A 23,116-nucleotide genomic window follows, 5' to 3' on the forward strand; every position below is an offset into this window, starting at 1 on the left:
GGGATTGTCTGCTAGAGACTTTGGAATTAGAGAGAAATGTTTCCTCTTAAGAAGTAGGTGCGTGGTCCTATTGTAGTAAAATGTCTCGTGTCTTGAATGTTTATAAGGTCTGGCCTTGTTTCCAAGGTTTTCCTTGAAGGTCATTGTTCAGACCTTGCATTAAGATGCTGAGCCCTGAGATATCCAATCACCTGTGTGGCCTGCATTTAGCATGTATTTACACCTGACACTCAAATGCATCTCAAGTGATCGGATCTGACCTTCAAGCTCTATATGCAAACAAAGTCATACATTATTTCTGCTTTCAAACTTTAAATATGTTCATTTTAAGTGCCCAAGGCTATGAAATTCTTGTTGACTGTAGCTCAAGGGTAGGCTCACCGTTTCAGATATTTGGTGTGTGATGCAGCAGATGGCTTTGAGCTGTTAACACATGATGACTGTGTGCAAACTGAAACTCTGGAGTATTTCTTGAGCTGAGAAAGTGAGAAATGTACCCCAAAATGTGTGAAAAGTCAACACAATAGCTGCAGGAACATTTTGACATGTGTCATCCAGTGTCGAGGTTTTCTACTGTTCCTGTTGCTAAAAACAATGAGAACAATGAATGAAAACTCTCATTGTGCTCACCATATTTTTTTGTTTTTTGTTCCTGTTTCAGACTCCATTATATGCTAAACACATCCTGAATTTGACCTCTAATCCAACCTAAAAATGATGCTTCATTCAGCCCCTAATATTTCCAGGCGCTAACGATGTCACTGGTCTGTGAAAATCCTGCAGGTGCTTTGTCAGAGGCAGGTCTGAACGATCTGCTGATCGACCAGCGAGCACTTGAGAGATGGAGAAGTGGAGTTGAGGGTAGAGCAGCTCCAACAGCATATCCCAAGAAAACGGCTCCTAGCAAATGAGCAAACGATTGATGCAAGATAAATACACATGACTGGTTTGAAGCTGCTTATCTAGAAATACTGCAGTATTGAGGATTTGAAATTGACATGATTTTAGTTCGACAAGATGAAAGAAAACGAAGATTTAGGGTTTTTATTCTCATATAATTATCAAAAAGTTAAGAAGCGGTGAACGTTTCCCGATGCTTGTATAATATCCGAGGGAAATCATCAAACGTAATGATCCAGAGTAAGCACTTGAAGCAACTGAAGAAAGTCATGCTGATATTCTCATCACCTTTTTATATACGGGGCTGTTTGTGATGAATACAAGCACGAATCCCATAATGAACCACGTAAATGTGTGAAAAGGGTTGAAATCTTCAACCCAAGCAACAAAAAGGAACGAATGTGCTTTTCGTCCCCAGTGGGCTTCTCTGGATTTTTACCCCGGCAAAGTGTGCAGGAAAGCACCTGGTCACAGCTCACAGCTTTTATTAATCTCTCTCTCGATTCTTTGACTCTGACAGCTTTTAACTGAATTGTCTTCTCGGGCCAGTGCAGCCCTGCGGAGCCCAGACACAGCCCGCTGAATGCTGTGACATCTCCACTCCCCTCAGCCCTGGTGCGGCTGCCTTCATCCAATTTACCATGAAAGGAATCCAGACAGTCCCATAATATGACCTGCAGCTGCCTCGATTGAACACGGTCGACAACTCTGGGCCGGAGCTTTACACACACACACACGCGACTATCTTCAGAGGGCTGTTGGCTGCCTGTTACCCCTTGATAAGCCTCATTGCCCAGAGAAAGAGTGGACAGGTCCATCTGGCAGCATTTCATAGTGAAGACTGCCCCCTGGTGCCCCTGCAGGTGCAGCACGCTTCCAGGGCCAAGCCGGTAGTAAATACACGGCCTCCGACTGTAGTTCGGGGGCTGCTTGTACTGTCAGACACAGATTACAGTGTTTCCTCTTTAATTTCATGCAGCAGCAGAGCTGAGGGTATTTTTATGTTGTTGTTCCACGCTCATTTCAAATCAGTCACAGTTATCTTTCTACTGCAGGCAACAGCCTCTTTTCCTCAGATACTTTATCCCAACAGAAACATGATTCGTCAGTGTTAACTTAGGAATGTATCACGGGGAGAGTTTGGGGGGCACTTTGACATCACTTTTTTTAATCTAGAAGTTGTCACTTGCATGTGTCGACGCCGCGCTTCATGAATGATGATAAAGTCGTAATCAAGTTTTCAACTCGACTGCCAGTAAATCAAATACATTTGAACAAAAGCTGCAGCTGTTCCGATTCATTTATAAACATCTAAGGCTGTAAACCACTCAAGGGAGCTGGAGGGAAGCAACATTTTAGATACGATGCGCTTCTGTAACACGGCTCAAACCTGGGAAAGAGAGAGCTTTTTTTTTCAATGTTGAAAAATGTTTTGAAAATGTGCACATTTGCCAAAGGTGTTGGTATGTGAGAAGACACAGGAGTGGAGCCGTACACCTCATCTTTTATTATATTTACAAGCCTGAAAGTGTGTGTGTGTGTGTGTGTGTGTGTGTGTATGCTGCTTCTCATTACTCACTGGGGATGTGTCTCGTTTTAGGAGTGTGTGACAAATTGGGGCCCTCGGCTCTTATGTTGGGAGGAAAAGAATCATCTAGATTGCATTATTCATGAGTGGAAATGCCGAACGGCGATATGGTGTCGACCGGCAGAAGCCAGAATGTCAAAATGTACAAGCTCGGGGAGGCATCTGCCAGCATCGGAACCCACAGTGATGCACAAGCAGCTGAAGTATCATCACACCTGCAAATATGCTGAACTGATGACAAAACGGTGCATAAAACAAGTTAACCAGAAGTCTAATTGTTAAAATAAAAACATGTGAAATGTTTAACACGATCAATAACTGAACTAATCAAATTTACAGCATCAGTTTGGATTCCAACAGTGGCGAAACACGAGGAAACAGCGCCCCCTGGTGGTGCAAACGTGCAAACAAAAACCTCTGGAACCAGATGCAGATCATTTTTGATCAAACACAATGCTGCAATAAATAAATCCTGTCATTTTAATGAATCCTCTTCCAGTCGACACATAAGTATCTCTCAGAAGAAGAGAACGTACATCAACTTTCAGGGAAAAAAAACAGCAAAAAGCAGCGTGCATCCCCGAAACACTGGCTGGAGGCAATAAGTTTGGCATAATTTAATTGTTTCCTCATAGTGCAGATGTGGGTTACATCAAGGGAGTTTTATTGGAAAATGAAACGGCTAATGGAAGAGGCGAATGAGAAATCAAATAATGTAGAAAGTGGAAAAAAAAAAAAAGATTTGGGTCTTCTCCTGGCCCAAGATAAGACGATACGAAACAGGTAAATAAAAGCGAGGGAAGACTTCAATCTCTCTTTTTTTATTAATTCTGACACACTATGGTCAGATAGAAAAGTATGAATGTTACACTTTTCAGGTTCCTTTCATGACTTGTGCAAACACCAACCGGTATCTTAAGAAAAAAAAAAAGCAGGAAGAAAAATGAGCTGGAAAAAGATGGAAATGCAGAGGAGATGAATAAGTGCATTTAAACCTATGTATTTATGCAGTATTTATTGATTCCCAGCTTCATATAAACTGGATGTTGAGGCATAAACATATTACATTTGAACAAAAATATAACCAATATTTACAATTATTGTATTAAAAATACAAAAACAACTGATACATACTCCACCAATTGTCTTTTTAAAAGACATACAGGTTAAAGTAGTACAAGAAAGAATGAAAAAAGAAGGTCATCACCAGCTAAATGTACATATCTCACTGACATCACACATCAAACGCAGTAGCAGTTCTACCTACTACACTTATCTTTACTCTTATACATTTTTGTGCAACTTTTTGTTTTTCAAAATAGGACTCGACCTGCTAATATGCACATTATCTTCAGAGTTGAATGAAAGTGAATGATTCATGTCACCACTGTATCACAAACAAATTATTATTAACAATCTGGAGCCATTACAAAAAAATTACAACAACAAAAAAGAAACCCAAGAAATTATTAGTGTGTAGTCACAGAACACAGTGGAAAAAACACTGCAGTCATTCATCTTTTTCCTCAGTCTGTAATTTCCGAGACTGATCAATGTGATCAGTGCGCCTCAGCGATAGAAAGAAAACAAACGTTTATTTTCTTTTCTAATTGGATTTTTAATCATTCTGATTGGCAGCCTTGAAAGAAAATAAACTACTTCATATGTCAACTTCTCCACCGGAGTCAAAGAAAAAGAAAACAAAAACAACCAAAAAAAAAACATCCTTAATCTTCAGTCACTTCCATTAGCGGTGAGATATGGTGGAAAACTGAATATACGTTCACTAAGCTGATGTTTGTAACAGGCGAGAAAAGTTTCTGAAAATGCACGACAGCTGAGGGAGGGTGTGTGTAGACGTGATACGATAACTCTTTGACACGTGATGGCCGAGTCTGATGACGTCGTCTGAAGCGACAAAACAAACCAAATGCTCCAACTTCATCTTGTACTGAGCTGTCATTTAGTTTGAAAGTAAAGAAGCCAGGGGAAGAATCATGAATAAGGCATTTCGCTTCATGACTAAATGATGGGAGACTGCTCGTGGATGACCATGACAGGACGTGTAAAAATATTATTATTAATAATAATATTCATAATAATAATAATAAGGCGCTTGGAAGAAAAAAAAGCCAGATCAGAATTAGAGTGGATGCTTTTATTTTGAAGGAATTAAAAACTCTGTACAAGATCCGGGGCGAAGTTTGAAATTTGTGAAATTGATTAAATTTATTAATTTTGTTAGAATCTGAAATCTGCTGATGTTCACCACTCCTGCTGGTCCTTTCAAAAAATAAAAAATTTAATTAAAAAGAAAAAAAAATGGAGCAAGAGGCAGTTTTTCCATCAGATCGCTCGCGCCGTGATTCACCTCGTCTGCCTCCAACTGATGCAGTCTCACATGATTTTCGGTGGGTGTGCTTTTCAATACAACTTACAGGTCAGGACACCAAGATGAGAGGACTGGGATATAATCGGAGGAGCTCCGACAGAAAGATGGATCACCCACACCCTGGAGTTCAGGCCAAATGTCGGGTAACATCTAGAATTGTGCTGAAAGTGCAATTATTAGACTAACTGTGTTTTTATGTATGCACTGGTACATAAAACGTGTGTGTGTGTAGGCAATAGGCATGTCAGTACACTGCATGTTGGCTCTCCAGACTGAGCGCTCCTCTAAGCTTTTTTTTTTTATTTAAACCGACGACTGATGAGCTTTATAAACTTTCACATGTGAGACATGAGATAATACTGGATTCAGAGTTCAAACACTCGACGACAGGCGGGTTGTTACAGTCCAGGCGGAGAAATGACGGGCTGACTTGTTTTCTCTTCTCGGCCTCCAGAGTGCAATCAGTCAAACATAACAAACAAACAAAACAAAAAGAGACGGGGGGGGGGGCGTTGGGAGGATCTAGTGGGAAGTGGAAAGATTAATCAAGTCAACCGTTGTTTCTCCCCGTCTTCAACAATAGTCTGTTTTTTGTCTTTTTCTTTAATTTTTTTCTGTTCTTTAGAAAGTATAAAATGAGAAAGTGCAGATGAAAGTCAACACGTCATGATGCTGTTGTGTTAAAAGGTTCGGGGGAGTTTGGGGGGGGGTAGTCGCTGCTTGGTTGGTGGTTGGGTCTTCAGGATCTTCAGGATCCGCTCCCAAACTCAACAGCAACAACTCTGGTTCGGGGAGCTGGTGAGCTCCAGTCCCGTTTCTAAAGTCTGATGTTTTTTTTGTCTTTTTTAAATTTTTCCAAAGTGCCAGGCATTGCGTCATCGTCTTTGACCTCTCCGTCTCTTCTTCACAGTATATTTTTCTTTTTCTTTTTTGCATGCAGGGTCATTCAACCCCCCATGATGCTTTAAGGCAGGGGAGGGAGATGAGCAGAGGAAGGAGAGCCGAGTGGAGGAGGCAGGCACGTACGTAACTGATCAGTCTGTGGTTTGTCTCTGTAACCCCGGACTGGACCGGGGGGGGCGGGGCTTCAAGTTACTGCAAAATGACGTCCAACGCTGTCCCTCAGACTGCTGACACCTGTTCGTCCTCTGCGGAGAGACACGGGCAAAGACGGTCAGCAGTAATTCAGTCATTTTTAACTTTACATTTCTCTGATATGAACAGTTTTACTGAAGCATGCATCATTGAAAACAAGTGAAACAGATGAAAAGGTGCGCCTCCTCCAACGAAGGCCCCATTTACACGTAGCAAAAACGGTGGTGTTTTCATGTGTTTTGGCCGTTCGTTTACACGAAAACGAAGCTCAAAGTCACCAAAAACGATAATTTCTGGAAACTTCAGCCAAAGTGGAGATTTCTAAAAACTAAAAACGTCTTCACGTTTGCTTGTAAACAGAGAGAAACGGACATTTAGGCTTTAGAACGTCACATTATATCACAGAAACTTCACCAGCGTCATGTGTGCGACCTGTGTTTACAATTTATTTGGCCACCGTCAATATTTTTTTGTATTTAACTTGTTTTATATTCTAAAGTGGCACTTAAAAGTAACTCCACTTCTCTTTCACTCCAAACGAAAGACTCTCGTTCATCTTGGAAGTAACTGGAAGTTACACGTGTCATTTGTTGATGTTTTTTTCCAGGATTCCAATTGGCTAGCATGACTTTATCTTCTCGTTACACTGCCCCCTGTAGGTTTGGCTGCTCATAGCACCTTAACAGCGTATTTATGCAGGTTCGTGTAAATGATGGTATTTTTCAAAACGTAGAGGGGGAAATATCTGTTTTTGTAAATACCCAGCTATGTGTAAACGGGGCCTAAAACAACACATATTAGACGTGTAGATCATAAAGCGGGAGATTTAATAGGACGTTGACGCTGATGGCTGATAGAGATTTACTCTGTGGAGAAGCTGCTTTATCTCTGGACATGGCTGTACGGCACCGGCCAGTGACAGTGACGGAGAGCAGAGTCGTACATCCACTCGACAGCGTATGCACGCAGCAATACCCGTCTAATTTAATAGTTTGTCTTTTACTTCCCTCTTTGATTTATCCACAGAGACGTTCCTAGCACCATAAAACGTGGCGACATATCGGGCAGTGATAAGACTAACAGCCCACCAGCTGCTGTTTAGGCCTCAGGTTATGTTTGTGTTCGTATTAAAACGTTCCAGGACGGTGACGACACCGTTAGTTGCTCTGCTCCTGGTAAGTCACCAGTTTTTAAACTGGTTAATGTCGCACCACGAGTTATGCTGTGATGGATCATCTCTCTCTTAATTCTTGGGTTTTGTAGGCGTCTGTTGCCCGTGTGTGATCCGCATTTACACGTATGATCTTTCTGTCTCAGAACGCTTAGCATATGTGGTTAGCATGCTGTTTACCTGTAGAGCTATTTTTTTGAAGCTATACAACTTCTGAAATCAAAAATCCTCTATTCATTTTAACACATACTGTATAAAAACACACAAATGTGTTGGTACCCTTCCATTAAAGAAGAGGAAACCGACAATGGTCATTGAAATAACTTGAAATTGACAACTTCAATCATTGAATATTTTTCTGAGCACTTCTCCGTGTTTCACGGTCTCTTCTTTCCTGCATCCGTGAACACAGAGCTGATGCAACTTCCCAAACAGCTCCAGTTTAGTCTCATCTGTCCAGAGGACATTCTCCTAGAAGCATACCGGCTTGTCAGTACACTTTTTAACTAATTCCAGTCTGGCTGTGTTCTGATTTGCTTGCAGCAGGGGAGTCTTCCTCAGCTGTCCACGTTGGCTCAAACAGATGGTGCGATCTCACGCTGATGTACCTCGACCTTGGAGTTCACCTTGAATTGTTCTGGTCTCTGTAGTTACAATTCGTGTTATCTTTCCCTTCGATATCCCTAATGTGCCCAAACCCAGGGAGCTTGTCTAGAGTCATGTGGAGACGATACGTCTGAATCGAGTGTACAACTGTAGTCACGGCAACATCAAGCTGCTTGGAGATGTTTCTTCTAGCTTTTCCCCTTTCCATGCTCGTCTAGAAGGTTCTTCCTGATCTCAGTCAACCGTCTCCTTTGCCTCCTCTGGTCCACGTTCAGTGAGATGAACACCGTGATACCAGACAGCAGAGGGGTGACTTCAAGAGTCAGCCTGGCTGCTTTCAAGATTGAAGACGCAGGACACACTGAAGTTTAATCTGGTCACTGAGTCGTCACAAGTTATTTTCAGCCTTTTCTTTGGTACCTACTAACTTGTCAAAGCCAGTTTCCTTTGTCTGATTTATGAAGCGATGTCAGTTTCAGTTTGTTGCTTCAGGTTATTTCAGGGACCACTGTGAGTTTTTCTTTTAATTCCATCCATGAAACGATCTTAAGAAACTAATTGAGGCATAATATTCAAAACGGTGAAATCTTTCCATGTTCAAAGTTTTTAGTTTATATGTTTGGTTTCTTTTTTAATGCAGTTCCTGTGCAATCAAATCTGTTTTTTTTTTCACCGTCGCGTCACATTTGTGCAATAGACTACGGTAGTTTAAATTAATATTTTTAAGCGCCGCTTTCTCAGACATCCTGGGGCCTCTGGTCGGATCCAGATTGTTTTTGTTTTTTTTTTTTTAAATCGGCACATTGTGACTTGCGCTCTCCGTTTCAGCTGAATGTATACATATTTCTGTTTTGCTGTGCAATACCACACGACCACACAAGTCATCCAGATTTCAGTCATGCGTGTGCGGGTGCAAGAGAACAGTGATGTAAGTTTTTCAGGCAGAGTTTTGACTGTGTGGGACAGAAGGGCAGAACGTGTGGGGTCAGATCGACTGTGAGCTTTAATCCAGTCAGGATGGTTCATGCATGACGGCACACGGTGGGTTAAAAATGAGGGTCTGTCTCTTATTGGTAGGGGTGTAACGATACACTAATCTCACGATACGGTACGATACACGAAATTGAGGTCACGATAACGATACGATATTATAGCAGTATTTTTTTAACAACATTGAATGAGGAACATATGACTGGAAAAAAATGTCTTTTATTTGAAAGACACAAAATACAAAACAATGCTGTGCGTTTGCCCTATTGTTACAGTTTGTAATGCTTTATAACTGTTTAAGTTTTAAAGAGAAAGCCAGGCCAACCATTTTCCACAAACTGAACTAAAAGTAAATGTCAGGTTTGCATTATGCATCTTCAGTTTCATACAAGTAAAAATATTTAGCCACAAACTGAATAGTTTCTCTCATGTATGATTTGACTTTTTTCTTTTCCAGAAATTTAACAACTAAAATTAAATAAATAAATAAAAGTAAATAAATACATACAATTTTACATCATAAAAAAGATTGATTCATGCTCACCTTATAAGTGTAAGAGGAGATTTATTTTTGTTAAGAAGGTTATTTTGGTAATTCAGGGTTCATTATTTTATAAATATATTCTTTATATTCTGATGTAAATCTGGGACTATAATGACACTAGTCAGTTTATCTGTAGTGATTAGTCTGTTTTAGATTTAGAGAATACGGCACTAGGTGCTGTTGATGTTCTAAAATCCTACACTGTTGAGGGACATTAAAGTACACTGGAACTCAGCAGAAGTTGTCCCCGTGTTTATCCTACTCATGACCCAAAAAAGATTTAATTTAATAAGGTAAGGCTTAACTCTACACCAGCCTTACATAAGTAAAGGTTCAGAGCTCAAAACGGGACCGCAAAACGGTACTAGTTTCTTCTGAGCGGAGGAAGATTTTGGTCCGCGGGTCGAGGCGCGGTCGGATGCGCGTTACTAGTCAACACAATAGATTAATATTAATAATCCAATATCGCGATACAGTTTGTCACCTCCACGACACGTGATGTTTTTGTATCGCAAAACTTCGTGGCACGATATATTGTTACACCCCTACTTATTGGACACCCGGATCAAACATAATGTTTACAGATGTTTGCAGATGTTTGCAGTTTGGAGCGAGTGCTGGGGAGGGCTGTGTGAGGGAACGGTCAGTTACAGCTCGTGTGTGTCCCTGTTCACATGCAGGACAACGTGTGCAGGGACCGGCCTGAAGAATTAGTGTTTACCTGCCTGGGGACGAGGGGCCCTGCCTGCTTACCCCCCACTCTCTCATGGCCTCTCAGATGTGTGCTGTGCCACCGCCTTCCTCAGAGCCACTAGTTTGGAAGACAAGGACTCACCCTCCTCTTCTTCCTCGGGCTCCTGCTCCTCGGCCGGCGAGCGGGTGCGGTGGAGGCCGCCCCGGTGCTTGGCCGCCTGCTGGGCCTGGTGGGAGTCGGGCGACTGGGTGACCATGCGCGAGCGCTGCAGGGCCGTGGTGTAGTCCGGGGGCCGGCGGCCCGAGTGGGTGGCCGTGGACGTGGGGGCAGACGGGGGCGGGTGCTGCCCCTCCGGGAGGTCGGAGATGGTCAGCGCCGTGTAGCCGGGCGGGGTCGGGGGGGGCTCGCGGTACCGGCCCTCCTTACGAGCTGAGAGGAGAGGGAGGAGCACAGATTAGATTAGATTCAACTTTATTGTCATTGCACATGTTAAAGTACAGGGCAACGGAATGCAGTTAGCATCTAACCGGAAGTGCTTGTGCAGTGAAATAAACACAATGTACAGCATATATAAACATATATACACATATATATATATATACACACACATATATATATATATATATATATATATATATATATATATATATATATATATATATATATATATATATATATATATATATATATATATATATATATATAATAGGCCTGTGTTGAAAAAAATCGATTTTCCGATTCTAAATCGATTCTCATATTAATTCCTAAAAATCGATTCCTATGTCTAAAGATCGATTTTTTATTTATTTTTTTTCCCCCTCATCATTTTCACCAGGGGCCTGTACTACGAAGCGGGATTTGGGGTTAGCGAGGTAACTTCAGGTTTAACCCTGGGTTTTCAGGACTACGACGGTGGTTCACTTCTTACCGGGGTACATCGCCATGGTAACTTATGCTGAACAGCTAACCTGCTGCGGAGCAGGTTATGTTCGAGATACAGATCGCCGGGTATAAAAGCACCGCCCACTGACCAATCAGCTCTCTTGGAAAATGGCATGCCCACTGGCATGCTCCAGTGGAGCTCGGTGCGCGGATCGTGAGAGGATCCCTCCGATCTTCTTCTTGTCATTTTTTTTTCTGTTTGCTGCAAGTAATGTCAATGCTATTTCATTGTGCTTTTGTATACTGATATCATCCTAAAACAGAGAGTGATAGAAATACTAAAGCCTTGTACTTGTTGTACTTCTAAGATATGAAAGTGAGCCTACTTACCGCTTTGAATTATGTTTTTATATTTATTTTTTATTTGCTCCCATGTGCGTTTCACTCCGCTGGGGTTGCAGCTGATGGAATGAGGCTACACGCCATACGAATACATCTAAGCAACACATGCATTTAACAGAATAGACAACTGTAATTATAGTCAGATCTACTTATGCCCTAATGATGGGGCAGTGATGTTTATATCCCTATGAACTTACGCATTTATACAGTCAGCGATCTTTTGCCAGCTGTCTTTCCTGCATTTTGCAGCTGCAACTGTGTTGCTTTTTGCCTGTATTATATGCCTATACTCATCATATTTCCGTAAAATTATTGTTTGCTCTTCGCTACTGAAATAAGCGGCTCTGACAGCGGACTTCTCCATGCTTGCGATTGGTCATGCGCTGAAAACACCGCCCCTTTTATGTGCACGCGCTCATATCCAGATTGGAGAAACCTGGGTTGATATACCGAGTTGATAACCACCGTCGTGTGACCGCTTAGCGTGATTGCAATTGTCCGGGTTAGTGAATCTGGATAAGGAAAAGATATCCTGGGTATGTTGAACTTGCTTCGTAGTACAGGCCCCAGGTGAACTTTAATCCCAGTAGTCGGACACACGGTTTGTCATGACACTTCTGAAAAATGCCAGGTGCTTCATGGCAATATGTGTGCGTGGTGACAGAATAAAATAGATAAGCTAAAATTATTTGTTTACTGCATGAACTGTTGCAATTTCTTTCTTTTTTGCCTTTAAATTGATATTGAAAGGCCTGTTTGAGTTATTTATTTCTTAGTTATTTCACAATAATTATTGTGAAATTATTATTTCACTAGTTATTTTACAGTCATATAATTCAGGCAACAGCTCAAAAAACATTTTAAATAACACTAAGCCAAATAATCAATATCGAATCGGATCGAATCATGATAATCGATTCTGAATATTAAGAATCGGAATCGAATCGATTCTTGACATTTGAATCGATACCCAGCCCTAATAAATATGTATGTACACAGTGCAGATTAATAAATACTGTTGTTATAAGGTGCAGGTCAGACATGAATGAGTGATAATATATATTCTAAACAGATTATAAACAGATGATTTGTGATTATATGATTTACAACAGATTTGAGTTACAGTATGTACATGAGTGATTGCAGCGATGGTTGTTAGTGGCTGCTGATGTAGTTTAGAGATAAATGACAGAAGAGATGTGACTCAACACACCACTGTACTGCACATGACCGTTTAATGATGCTTTGGTTAAAATTATGGAGGAATTTCTGCTTTCTTAAAGGAACACTTGAACAGTCCCATCAATCAAGCATAAAACCGCTCTAATGTTTATCATTTAGCACATTTGCTTCTTCACTTCATAAAATGACAGAGTAGATTTTGCTTTTCTAGGTCAGGTGATGTGATTGTGGAGTTATCTCATTGGCAAAAACAAACTTAGGAAACCTTTAAGTCAAACTGAAGAATGGACATGTCCACAATGACGCAGTGTCTTGTGGGTAGTGGTCATAATGTTTTAGGACCTACAATCTTTGTTTAAAGGTAACCATTATTTAGTGCCGAAGCCCTTCATTAGGAGTGAGCTGCGGAAGAAAAGCAGGTCAGCAGAGTTGGTGAGCACTTTAAAAGCTTCTCTTTTATCTGAGAGGCGTTCCTGATTTTATTAAACACTCGATTTGGACTATTTATCAGTTTACCGTTACACTGTTCCTGTATTATTTCATTATCAATTTACATTCCTATATCTATCTTTGGACGATCATCCCGGTCATCTCTTGTGACGACTGTGTCGCTTTATCAGACTATATCGCACATTAACGACAAAACTGCAGAGTTACAGCAGATGTGAGCGGCTCGTGAGCACCAGCCGCTCTCACGTAAAGCCTTTACCTCCAGCAGTGATGGGCGACGGAGACGGCCGGCCCAGCTGCTTCGCCTCCTCTGACCCGGTGGATGTTATGCTACTTGTCTCCGGGTCGGCGTTGACGTCCTTTCCCCCTCTCCTCTTGATGGTGCCGGTATCTCCCTCCGAGTCCTCTCCCCAGTACGCCGCTGACGAGGAGGAGGAGCTGGCGGACGCCCAGCTCCCCCTGGCCTGCGCCGCCCACAGCGCCGCGTGACCCCCCAGTAAGGCTTCGGGTCCTGAAGGAAGCCCGACGCTTCCCCCTCCAAAGGCCAGCGTCTCCCAACTCCGCCCCTGCTGCATAGTCTGGATGTTGTCGTGGGAACCGGAGGAGCAGGACGTCCAGGAGCCGCGGCCGCTGTCTGCAGCGTCCAGGGAGACGCGGTCGCCCTGATCCTGAGTCAGTTCTTCTGAACTGGGCGAGGATAGAACGGTGGGGCAGCCGGTGTAGATGCCCCGACAATCCTGCATTGATGAATACGACCTGAGATGAACAGAAACAAACACATAAGAAGACGAACACCACTTTACCTGCATTCATTAAAACCAGGGGCCGGATTCACAAAACATTCTTAAGAAAAAAATTCTTCTTAAGTGTCATTTTTTTCTTAAGTTCAGTCTTAAGAAGAAAAAAGAGAAGAAGTCATATTCTCCAAAAAAGTTCTTAAGTATTTTCTCAACTTTCTTCTTAAGAAAAAACTTAAGAATAAATGGTATTCTTGAAATAAAAGTTCTCAAATTTGTTCTTGACTTTTTTCTTAACTTTAAGACAACCTTGACCTGTCTTAAAATTTCTTCTGTGAAAAGGTAATAATAATAATAATAATAATAATACTCTAATATCACCTTTTTCAACACATTTTAGACAAGTTTAGACTAATAGGTCATAGTTTGAGGATATACTTTATAATTAATTACACAAAGAGCCTGTTAACTGTTTGTTAGCATGTTAGTTAGCGTGGTAGTTAATTATTATTAATTTTCCCCAATAGTATTTTTTTCAACACATTCATCTCATCCACCATAACCTTGAAAAGTTCCTGCATCTCTTTTTCTCCTTCTCCATGTTTAGTGAGTGACTGACGGTTAAGACGCAAACTACCTGTGTAAATGTTGTTTGTTGGCGCGTGCAATACAATGACATATTTTAAGAAGTTCTTAAGTAGGAAAAATAAGAAATACGTAAGAAATGACAGTTTTTAAGACGGTTCTTAAGAAAATATTGAGGAATTGCACTTAAGAACTTTCTTATGAACTTCTTAATTTTAGATCTTAAGACATTTCTTAAGATCGTTCTTAAGAACATATTGGTGAATCCGGCCCCAGAACGGTAAGTACTCGTACCCCAGACTGTACTGGTCGGGGTCGGTGGTGGCTCTTCTTTCCATCCGAGGTCCCCCAATGTGAGCGTCTCCAACTCCTCCAGAGTGACGGAGTCTCCTCTCCTCCTGGGCCATGTCGAAAGAGGAGTTGCTGACCAGACTGGAGCGAGACGAGATCTCACTGTGCCCGGAGTCCGAGTAGGCGTCCCCCATCCTGCCGTAACCTGGACAGAGGTACAACAAAACACACAATGTGCATTAATGACAGCTGCAATTCATATTCAGAATAAATAACTATATTTACTCTCAAGAAAAAGGGTAATAGGAAAACTCTGGCTTGTGATCTTGTGATTAATTGGCTGAATAAAATATCCAAAGTGTTGCATAAGACATCAGTGCAACTTATAACTCCACATGATGAAATAATTTGTTTTGATCTGTTTAGTCATAAAAAATAAACTCTACATGAGGTCTGTTAGCAACAAGGCACAAGACATAAATAATCGTAGAGCGCCACTCCAAGTCAGCTAACTACATGTTAAGGGGTGGATCTATTAAATTTGGACTGAAACAGCAGTTTTCTATGACATTCTGGGTTTCCACAAAGAGTCTGGAAAGATTCTGGTAGCATGAAGGTATTGGGAATTGCACAATTAAGTCTAGGAAAGTATGGAGCAATCACTAGTGCATACACATATAAGTATATAGTTTCTTGCTATAGGCATCCATCTTCATGGCTGTCGCTGAATAAAAGTTTAATGGCACAGCGGTCATGTTTCCCTGTCATTACCGACATAAATCCACCTAATTATCTCCCGAGAACATTTACACTAAATGGTCAACAAAGCCTTTGCCACAGTAATGTGGTAAAAGCAGGAGTCAGAGGGGGAAGGTGAAGCGGCCAACTGCTTGAGTATTAAAGATGGGTGAACTCACCATGAAAGGGTCATGCAACGACCCACAGGTCCATGCAGGTGTGCAGATGAGAACAGTTTATACGTCTTTTAGATCCCAGAACACAAATCAAAACCAAAACAAAAACCTGTGCGGGTCTTTCTGAGTTACCGGCTAATTATCCTACGCAGAAGGAGCTTGTAAATGTTATACATGTAACATAAAGTGATCATTATCTGGTAATTACAGATTTATGGCTCCCGGGTGAAGCAGTGGCGGCTGGCAGCCACTAGGTGGCATTTGTGGCACGCTGCGACAGAGAGAAGGAGCTTACAGTGTTGTTGGGAGGGGGTGGCAGATTATTGGCTTACCCTTCTTGGGCGAGCTCTGGGGGGAGGTGGGAGGGGAGGAGAGCTGGGAGGAGGCGTTGGACACGGTGTCCTCTGGCTGCCTGCGATGCCTTTCGTTTCCCTCCTCAGACAGAGACAGGATCTTCTTCAGGGACTGGGGCGAACTGGTGCCTGTGGACATTTGCAAGAAGATGAGCTAAATTAGCATTTGGGACACTGCCATCCCCCCGAGGGGGGAAGGATGCGAGGCTGCTTTGTCTGGGTGTTTCTGGAGTTGCTTGTAGCCAGACGGCCTCTAGGTGGCAGCAGTGATACAGACAAGAGGCAGGGCAGGTCTGCCATTAGTATCCAGCAGGAGGAAGAGAGCAAGGAGGCAGAGGATTGAAACAGACTACATTTCTATTTAGTCTAAAATAATAGCATTAAAACATAAACATAATTAAGAATATTATCTGCTTAAAACTATCTCTATGGTCTTTAAAATTAATCTGAAGCCCTCTCCTCATTATAGATCATAACATACTATTAGAAAAACTGGCTTGTTACGGCTTTGAGCAATCTGCACTCAACTGGTTCTACAGTTATCTGTCCAACAGGACGCAATCTGTGTTTTTTAATGGCAGCTACTCAGAAAACAAAACCATAACATGTGGAGTTCCTCAAGGAAGCTGTCTTGGACCTTTATTGTTCACAATCTTTACGAATGACTTACCATGGGCACTAGAAAAAGTGAATACAGTGATGTACGCGGATGACTCGACTATATATGCTTCTGCAAAGACTAATAATGAATTAGAAACTATTATAAATAACGAATTAATTAGTATAGCGGAATGGGTCAGAGCAAACAAGCTGGCCCTAAATTTATCAAAATCCAACTGTATGATTATCGGGTCAAATCATAATATTGATAAGAATCCTGTTTTGTATATCAAGGTCAATGACATCATCATAAAACAAGTGGACGAAACCAAACTTCTGGGAGTAATAGTAGACAACAAACTTTCATGGAAAAAACATATTTCTAATATCATTACAAAGATGGGGAGGGGTATATTTATTGTAAGAAGACATGCATTCTATATGAATCATAGGATTTTAAAAACAGCTATTCAATCACTTATACTATCAAACCTTAACTATTGCCCAGCAGTTTGGTCCAGTGCTAATGGTGAAATGTTGAATGCTTTGCAAATTATACAAAACAGAGCTGCCCGCACTATTCTCAAGTGCGACAATAGGACAAATATAATCTCTATGCACAAGAAACTCAACTGGTTATTGGTCAAAGACAGACTCATATACTCACTGTTGATTGTGATAAGAAACATATCTGTTTTAAAAAAGCCATATGATTTGTTTGATAACCTCTCTTTTAGTGCAGAAAATCACTGTCACAACACTAGACATGCAACTGTTGGAAATTTTACAATACCTAAGGTTAGATCTAATGCCATCAAACGTACAGTTCTGTATAGAGGAATGAAAGAATGGAATTCTTTACCCAATCATGTAAAACTTGCTAACAATAATCAATTCAGAATACTACTTAAAAAATATCTGTCCAAGTAATGGTTTCGGTGTGTAATAGTTGTGTATGTAATATGATTGTTTTTAGTACATGAGATATAATGGTATTATTGCATAGTAGTGTTATATTATATATATAGTATATATGTTATATTCTATTATTATAGAATAGATATATATGAGTGTGTGTATGTGTGTATACATATGTAGGTATGTATGTGTGGATGTGTATGTATGTGTATATACATATATATATATATATATATATGTGTCTGTGAATATAATATAGAATTTGACTTGGAATGTTGAATAGGATAGAGTATTATATGATGGGTATATGTGTGTGTGTATATGTGTGTATATATAATGTATATATGAGGTATATATTAGGCATATGTGGGGAGGATATAGTTGACTTGGTTTCTGTTCTTGTCTTGATCCTTAAGATATCTTGATTTTGTATACATATTTTTTTTTTTTTTTTTTTCTTCCTGCTCTTTCTGTGTTTTTATTTTTTTAAGTTTTTTTCTATGTTGTTTTCTTTTGTATTGCATTTTCTTGTTAAGACCCCAGGAAGAATAGCTGCAGTTTCTGCTGCAGCTAATGGGGATCTCAATAAAATAAATAAACAAATAAACAAATCCTCTCATCGCCGTATTCGGGATTCCGGATTCCTCACTGAATTTAAACTCAGCCCAGAGAGATGTTGTGGCCTTTACGTCTTTGATAGCAAGGCGTACATTATTGTTACATTGGAAATCTGCTGGAAGTCCCTCAATTTCTATGTGGCTTAAGGATATGATGTCTTTTCTGAAACTTGAAAAAATCAGGTACTCTAGTCGTGGAAGTACTGAAAGGTTCTTTCAAAGATGGCAATATTTCATGTCTCAAACTTAAAAGCGTTACCCACTTAGAGGTGCCTGTTAGTGCTTGGCATTCATTCAGGTGTTTTCATATACTTTTTCTTTCCTTTTTGCAATTTTATTTATGTGTGGGTGTGTATTTGCATCATGGTGTTTAGAATAATAGTTTAGTGAGCTGTTTTCTTTTTTTCTTTTATTTTCTTTTTCTTTTTTTTTATTTCTTTTTTTTTATTATTTATTTTCTATTCTTTTTTTTGCGTAATTAATTCTTATCCTGCTATAATTTTATATCCATTTATTTTTATCTTCTTTTTATGTTTCTATGTTTGAGGGGTTAAAAAAAATTTTTTTTTAAAGATTTTCTTTTAGTGATACTTGGTACACTACGGTCACTGAATATAGTGATCTTTCTATTGTTTAGTTTTTTTCAAAATAGTTATAAAGATGTATGTACCATTGTTACTTTGGCTATTGATCTCAAAAAAAAAAAAAAAAAGAATATTATCTGCTTGTAGACTGGTTCGTTATCCAGGGCTTCATTTTTCTCTTACCAAAAGGCGGCAGATCCTTGACTGGCACTTTCTTTCTAGACGGGTAGAGGGCGACGGCCGGGACCTGCAGGGCCTGGTTCCCCTTGGCCAGCGTGCCCCTCTGCTGGCTGGCAGCTCGGGACACGACGGGAGACGTGTCTGGTCGCTTTCCACCAGCGTTCTTCGGCACTAGGTAGTGAGGCGGAGGAAGGAGAAGGGAATTTAATTCCAACATGAAGCTGCATTTCAAATGCTGGGGTGGGAGGACTTGTGAGCGGGCGGGACTCGGTAGTAAAGTTGAAGACAATGATCAGGGCCGAGGGTCCAGAATTATAGTGCTCTTCTGTTACTGCATTAATGGCAAGTAAAGTTGGCATCAGAGTGGGGAAACTGGCCTCAAAGCTCAGAAATATTTTTATTCTCGAGCTTGTGCATCTGGGCTGCAGAGCCAGTGAACATGTCCAAGAGTAGGAGAAATGTGTGTATAATCAAGATTTGTGAATTGTATAAACATTAGACAAAAAGGGACAGCGCTGCATTGGCTCACATCAAGTGGCAGGTTTATCTAACATCTGAGGGATGTGTTAATGTTGCACTCACATGTGTTGATGGAGGGTTCACACTGTAGCGAGAAGGTCTGCAGACTCTCTTCGTTCGTCTCCAGGCTGAGGTTGGACAGGTACTGCTTGACCTTCCTGGCCATCTGGGCGTCCTCGTAAAGCTTTTTTGCATTTAGGAAGGAGCTGCGTCGCACCCGCTTCTTGTGGCCACCTGTCTGGCTGACGTCTAGCATGGCCGCGTTGGCGCTACCCTGACTTAGAGACCTGCATGCACAAAGAGGAACAGAGGTTCGCGTGCCACGAAGACAAAACAAACAGAACAGAGAAAGACTTAATCGGTGCAACTACTTCAGTGTGTTAAGAGTGTCAATTTTGGCTGAAACTGCTCGTTTAACACTAGGAAACTACACGGGGGAGCATGGCGTTTGAACTGAGACATGCAGAGAGCAGCGTTAGGTATTTCTCTTAAGTCCAAAACATTCCAGACATTCCAGGCAGCGGAGGGGCGGCGGGGGGTGACAGCTGTTATCAAATAACGGAGGAGTGGAGGGGAGGACTGGTGTTGCAAATTCATAGTTTACATTTCTGTGGTTTGACTCAGAGTTGGTTGTAATCACACTAAAGGCTTTTGTTCTGGGCCAGAAGCAGCAGGAGCTCGGCCGCCGGTAGTCTGGCCGACACGCAGAGCCACATCCACCCTCGTCAGTACAAGCACCATTAACAGAAACAACTTGAATTAATTACTCCCTCAAGACCGTACGACCTTGCTGAACATCTCAAGTTGATGGTTTTATCATAATGAGAAAATGAGCTCATAGTTAAACGATAAAGTAACTAATCTTCTGTTGTAAAGACACTTCGTCATAAATACAATCTGCAGAAGAGGAAGATCTCTTCTTCTCTTCCAGGTGACTGTAGTATTCTTCCATATGTTTCCTATTAAATGTTCGGAATGTGCAATGATTTCCCAATTGACCACGAAAATGTAAAACATGAAACAAAAATAACATTCCTGCCTAGAATCTGGGGTGTTTTTAGACTCGTAAGCGCTGGGACGAGGGGTGCATGCATGTCGTGGTGCAAACATTCAACAGAAGGTCACGTTTGCTAATGTTGGCCCGGCATAGGTGTCCCGTAGGCCTTTCCTCTTAACATACGTGACCTTTGTTTCACTCAGTATCCCGAGGTCAGTGTCAGGCAGTGTTAGGAGAATTCAAATCATACGGGTTAATAAAAATAAGGCTGGAGAAGACGAGGAGAACAGCACGCAGAGTCAGCAGAGAGGAGGGCTGTGGTGCAGGGAAGGCAAAGGTCGTAGGGGTCACCAAACTTACCCTAAACTCCTCCATTTCTTCTTCCTAAAGGGTGGGTGCCATGAACAGAGAAGCGTGGGGGGGGAGAGGGGCAAAGGGTGTTTGAGTAGATAGAAAAAAAGAGGAGACACGGCTTAGGACAGAAAAGACCACCAAGATCACCAAAGAGAAGCAATTTCACCAAAAGACCCACGAGAGAGTCGGCAGAAAGGAAACCAAATGCTAACACTCCACCGAGAGACACGTCATTAGACAAAGAGACACTTTCACAAAAGCTGTGAGCACAGTTTACGCCAACAATGTGCATAAGGCAAACAGTTGCTCGAGGAGGGAACAGCTGCTTGAAGGAAAAGCGTGATGCAGAAGTCTGACAGTCTAGTGAACCCGCTGACCCTGGAGTCGTGAGACAGGGCAGGGCTGACCGGCCTACGGGGAACGTGGAGGATCAGTTATAACCTGACAAGTGTCCTTGCTAGTGAGAGCTTTCTGACCTGGTTCGGAACATGAGGGCCGGGTCCATGTTGACGGACGCCATACGCCCCACGTGACGAATTTCTTTGGCGATCATCCTCAGCTTCTCAAAATTAACCAGGCCATCCACCTTAGAGTCGTTGCCTACGAAACACAGAGGGGAAATAATTAACTCAATGAAGGAAACAGTCTGCAGATTTCATCAGGTTAAAACGGTCACTGGCTGCAAATGTCGTTTCATGTCATTTACCTTCATGTAGGAAGGTGAGGTCCTTCTTGATGACAGGGAACAGGGGAATGATTGGTGGCTGGAGGTTCTGATTGTTGAGGACATTTCTGTACTTTGCCATATTTCGCGAGGGATCGAAGAGGTCCTGCAGGTCCCCAAACAACTTCTCATACTTGCTAGGTAACTTCTCCCATGTTCCTCTCAGTCTGGACACCGGAGCCAAGTTCAGCCCACTGTAGAGAGAAGCGGTTACCAAGGAAACGGTAAGTGGAGGATCTTTTGGAGATGGTACAACGACTAATATAACACAATAACACTATATTTACTAGGGGTGTAACGATACACTAATCTCACGATACGATACGGTACGATACACGATATTGAGGTCACGATAACGATACAATATTATAGCAGTATTTTTTTAACAACCTTGAATGAGGAACATATGACTGGAAAAAATTGTCTTTTATTTGAAAGACACAAAATACAAAACAATACTGTACGTTTGCCGTATTGTTACAGTTTGTAATGCTTTATAACTGTTTAAGTTTTAAAGAGAAAGCCAGGCCAACCATTTTCCACAAACTGAACAAAAAGTAAATGTCAGGTTTGCATTATGCATCTTCAGTTTCATACAAGTCAAAATATTTTGCCACAAACTGAATAGTTTCTCTCATATATGATTTGACATTTTTCTTTTCCAGAAATTTAACAAAAATTAAATAAATACAAGTAAATAAATACATACAATTTTACATCATAAAAAATATTGATTCATGCTCACCTTATAAGTGTAAGAGGAGATTTATTTTTGTTAAGAAGGTTATTTTGGTAATTCAGGGTTCATTATTTTATAAATATATATATTCTGATGTTAATCAGGGACTATAATGACACTAGTCACTTTATCTGTAGTGATTAGTCTGTTTTAGATTGGGCGGAGTGATACGCCACAGTACGGCACTAGGGGCTGTGTTGATGTTCTAAAATCCTACACTGTTTATCCTACTAAAAAGTTTTGATTTAATAAGGTAACGCTTAACTCTACACTACACCAACCTTACATAAGTAAAGGTTCAGAGCTCAAAACGGGACCGTAAAACGGTAGTAGTTTCTTCTGAGCACAGTAAGATTTTGGTCCAGGGTCGTCGCGCGTGGTCGGATGCACGTTACTAGTCGACACAATAGATTAATATTAATAACCCAATATCGCGATACAGTTTGTCACCTCCACGACACGTATCGTGACGTTTTTGTATCGCAAAATTTCGTGGCACGATATATTGTTACACCCCTAACAATAACACACTATATTTCCCGCTGTTTACACAGAGCCTCACCTGATGATGGCAAACATGGAGCTGAAGTTCTTGCACTCCCGACAGTGCAGGGCTATTTTGATGAAGTGCTTGACGGTTTTCATGCGCTTGAGCTGGTTGGGCTCCCGCGTCACTTCCGTAGCCACCCAGAACGTCTCGTGGTTGATGGCCTCCTCGAAGCGCTTGAGGCTCGCAGAGCCGGTCTTGGAGCGCAGCTTGAACAAGTCGTCGATGTACTCGGTGGGCTCGATGGCACAGAAAAGTTCAAAGGCCCGCATGGAGAGCTGCGTGGCCACCTCCACCGTGCTGAGCTGTAACAGGGAGATCTGGCCTTCCCGGAGAAGGTCCTGGGCGTCATCGTCCGAGCACAACGTCTCCGTCTCCATGTTGCTCTTTAGGTAGTATCTGATGGTACAAGTGCTTCAGTTATTGTGGTTCACTGGGTCAGATAACCAGTACTTTTCCACTCAAAAGTCAGAATTCATCGGTTTTTGTTTGGTATGATTCATGATCAGTCAGATTTCACTGTTAACATTTGGAAAAAAAACAAGTAATTGAGTTTGGCTT

At 41.4% G+C, this 23,116-nt stretch overlaps 1 protein-coding gene across 12 annotated transcripts in view; it reads right to left on the reverse strand.

Moving 5' to 3' along the window:
* Positions 1-3,488: 3,488 nt before the first annotated feature.
* Positions 3,489-23,116, reverse strand: part of LOC133446751 (rap guanine nucleotide exchange factor 2-like) — a 133,217-nt gene continuing 113,589 nt past the window's right edge. For 9 of the 12 annotated variants that reach the window (XM_061724810.1, XM_061724806.1, XM_061724804.1 and 6 more), the window contains 11 exons: positions 22,571-22,954; positions 21,252-21,463; positions 21,022-21,145; positions 20,552-20,575; positions 19,258-19,481; positions 18,679-18,846; positions 15,756-15,905; positions 14,513-14,714; positions 13,156-13,652; positions 10,008-10,409; positions 3,489-6,028 (listed from right to left, as the gene is read on the reverse strand). In XM_061724810.1, the coding sequence (XP_061580794.1) occupies positions 10,051-10,409; positions 13,156-13,652; positions 14,513-14,714; positions 15,756-15,905; positions 18,679-18,846; positions 19,258-19,481; positions 20,552-20,575; positions 21,022-21,145; positions 21,252-21,463; positions 22,571-22,954 (2,344 nt within the window). In that variant the 3' untranslated portion in view covers positions 3,489-6,028; positions 10,008-10,050. The remainder of the gene's footprint in view (positions 6,029-10,007; positions 10,410-13,155; positions 13,653-14,512; positions 14,715-15,755; positions 15,906-18,678; positions 18,847-19,257; positions 19,482-20,551; positions 20,576-21,021; positions 21,146-21,251; positions 21,464-22,570; positions 22,955-23,116) is intronic. The other 3 variants (XM_061724807.1, XM_061724805.1, XM_061724809.1) reach the window with 2 other exon arrangements.

This window comes from Cololabis saira, chromosome 7, assembly GCF_033807715.1.
Source record: "Cololabis saira isolate AMF1-May2022 chromosome 7, fColSai1.1, whole genome shotgun sequence".
NCBI lineage: Eukaryota > Metazoa > Chordata > Actinopteri > Beloniformes > Belonidae > Cololabis > Cololabis saira.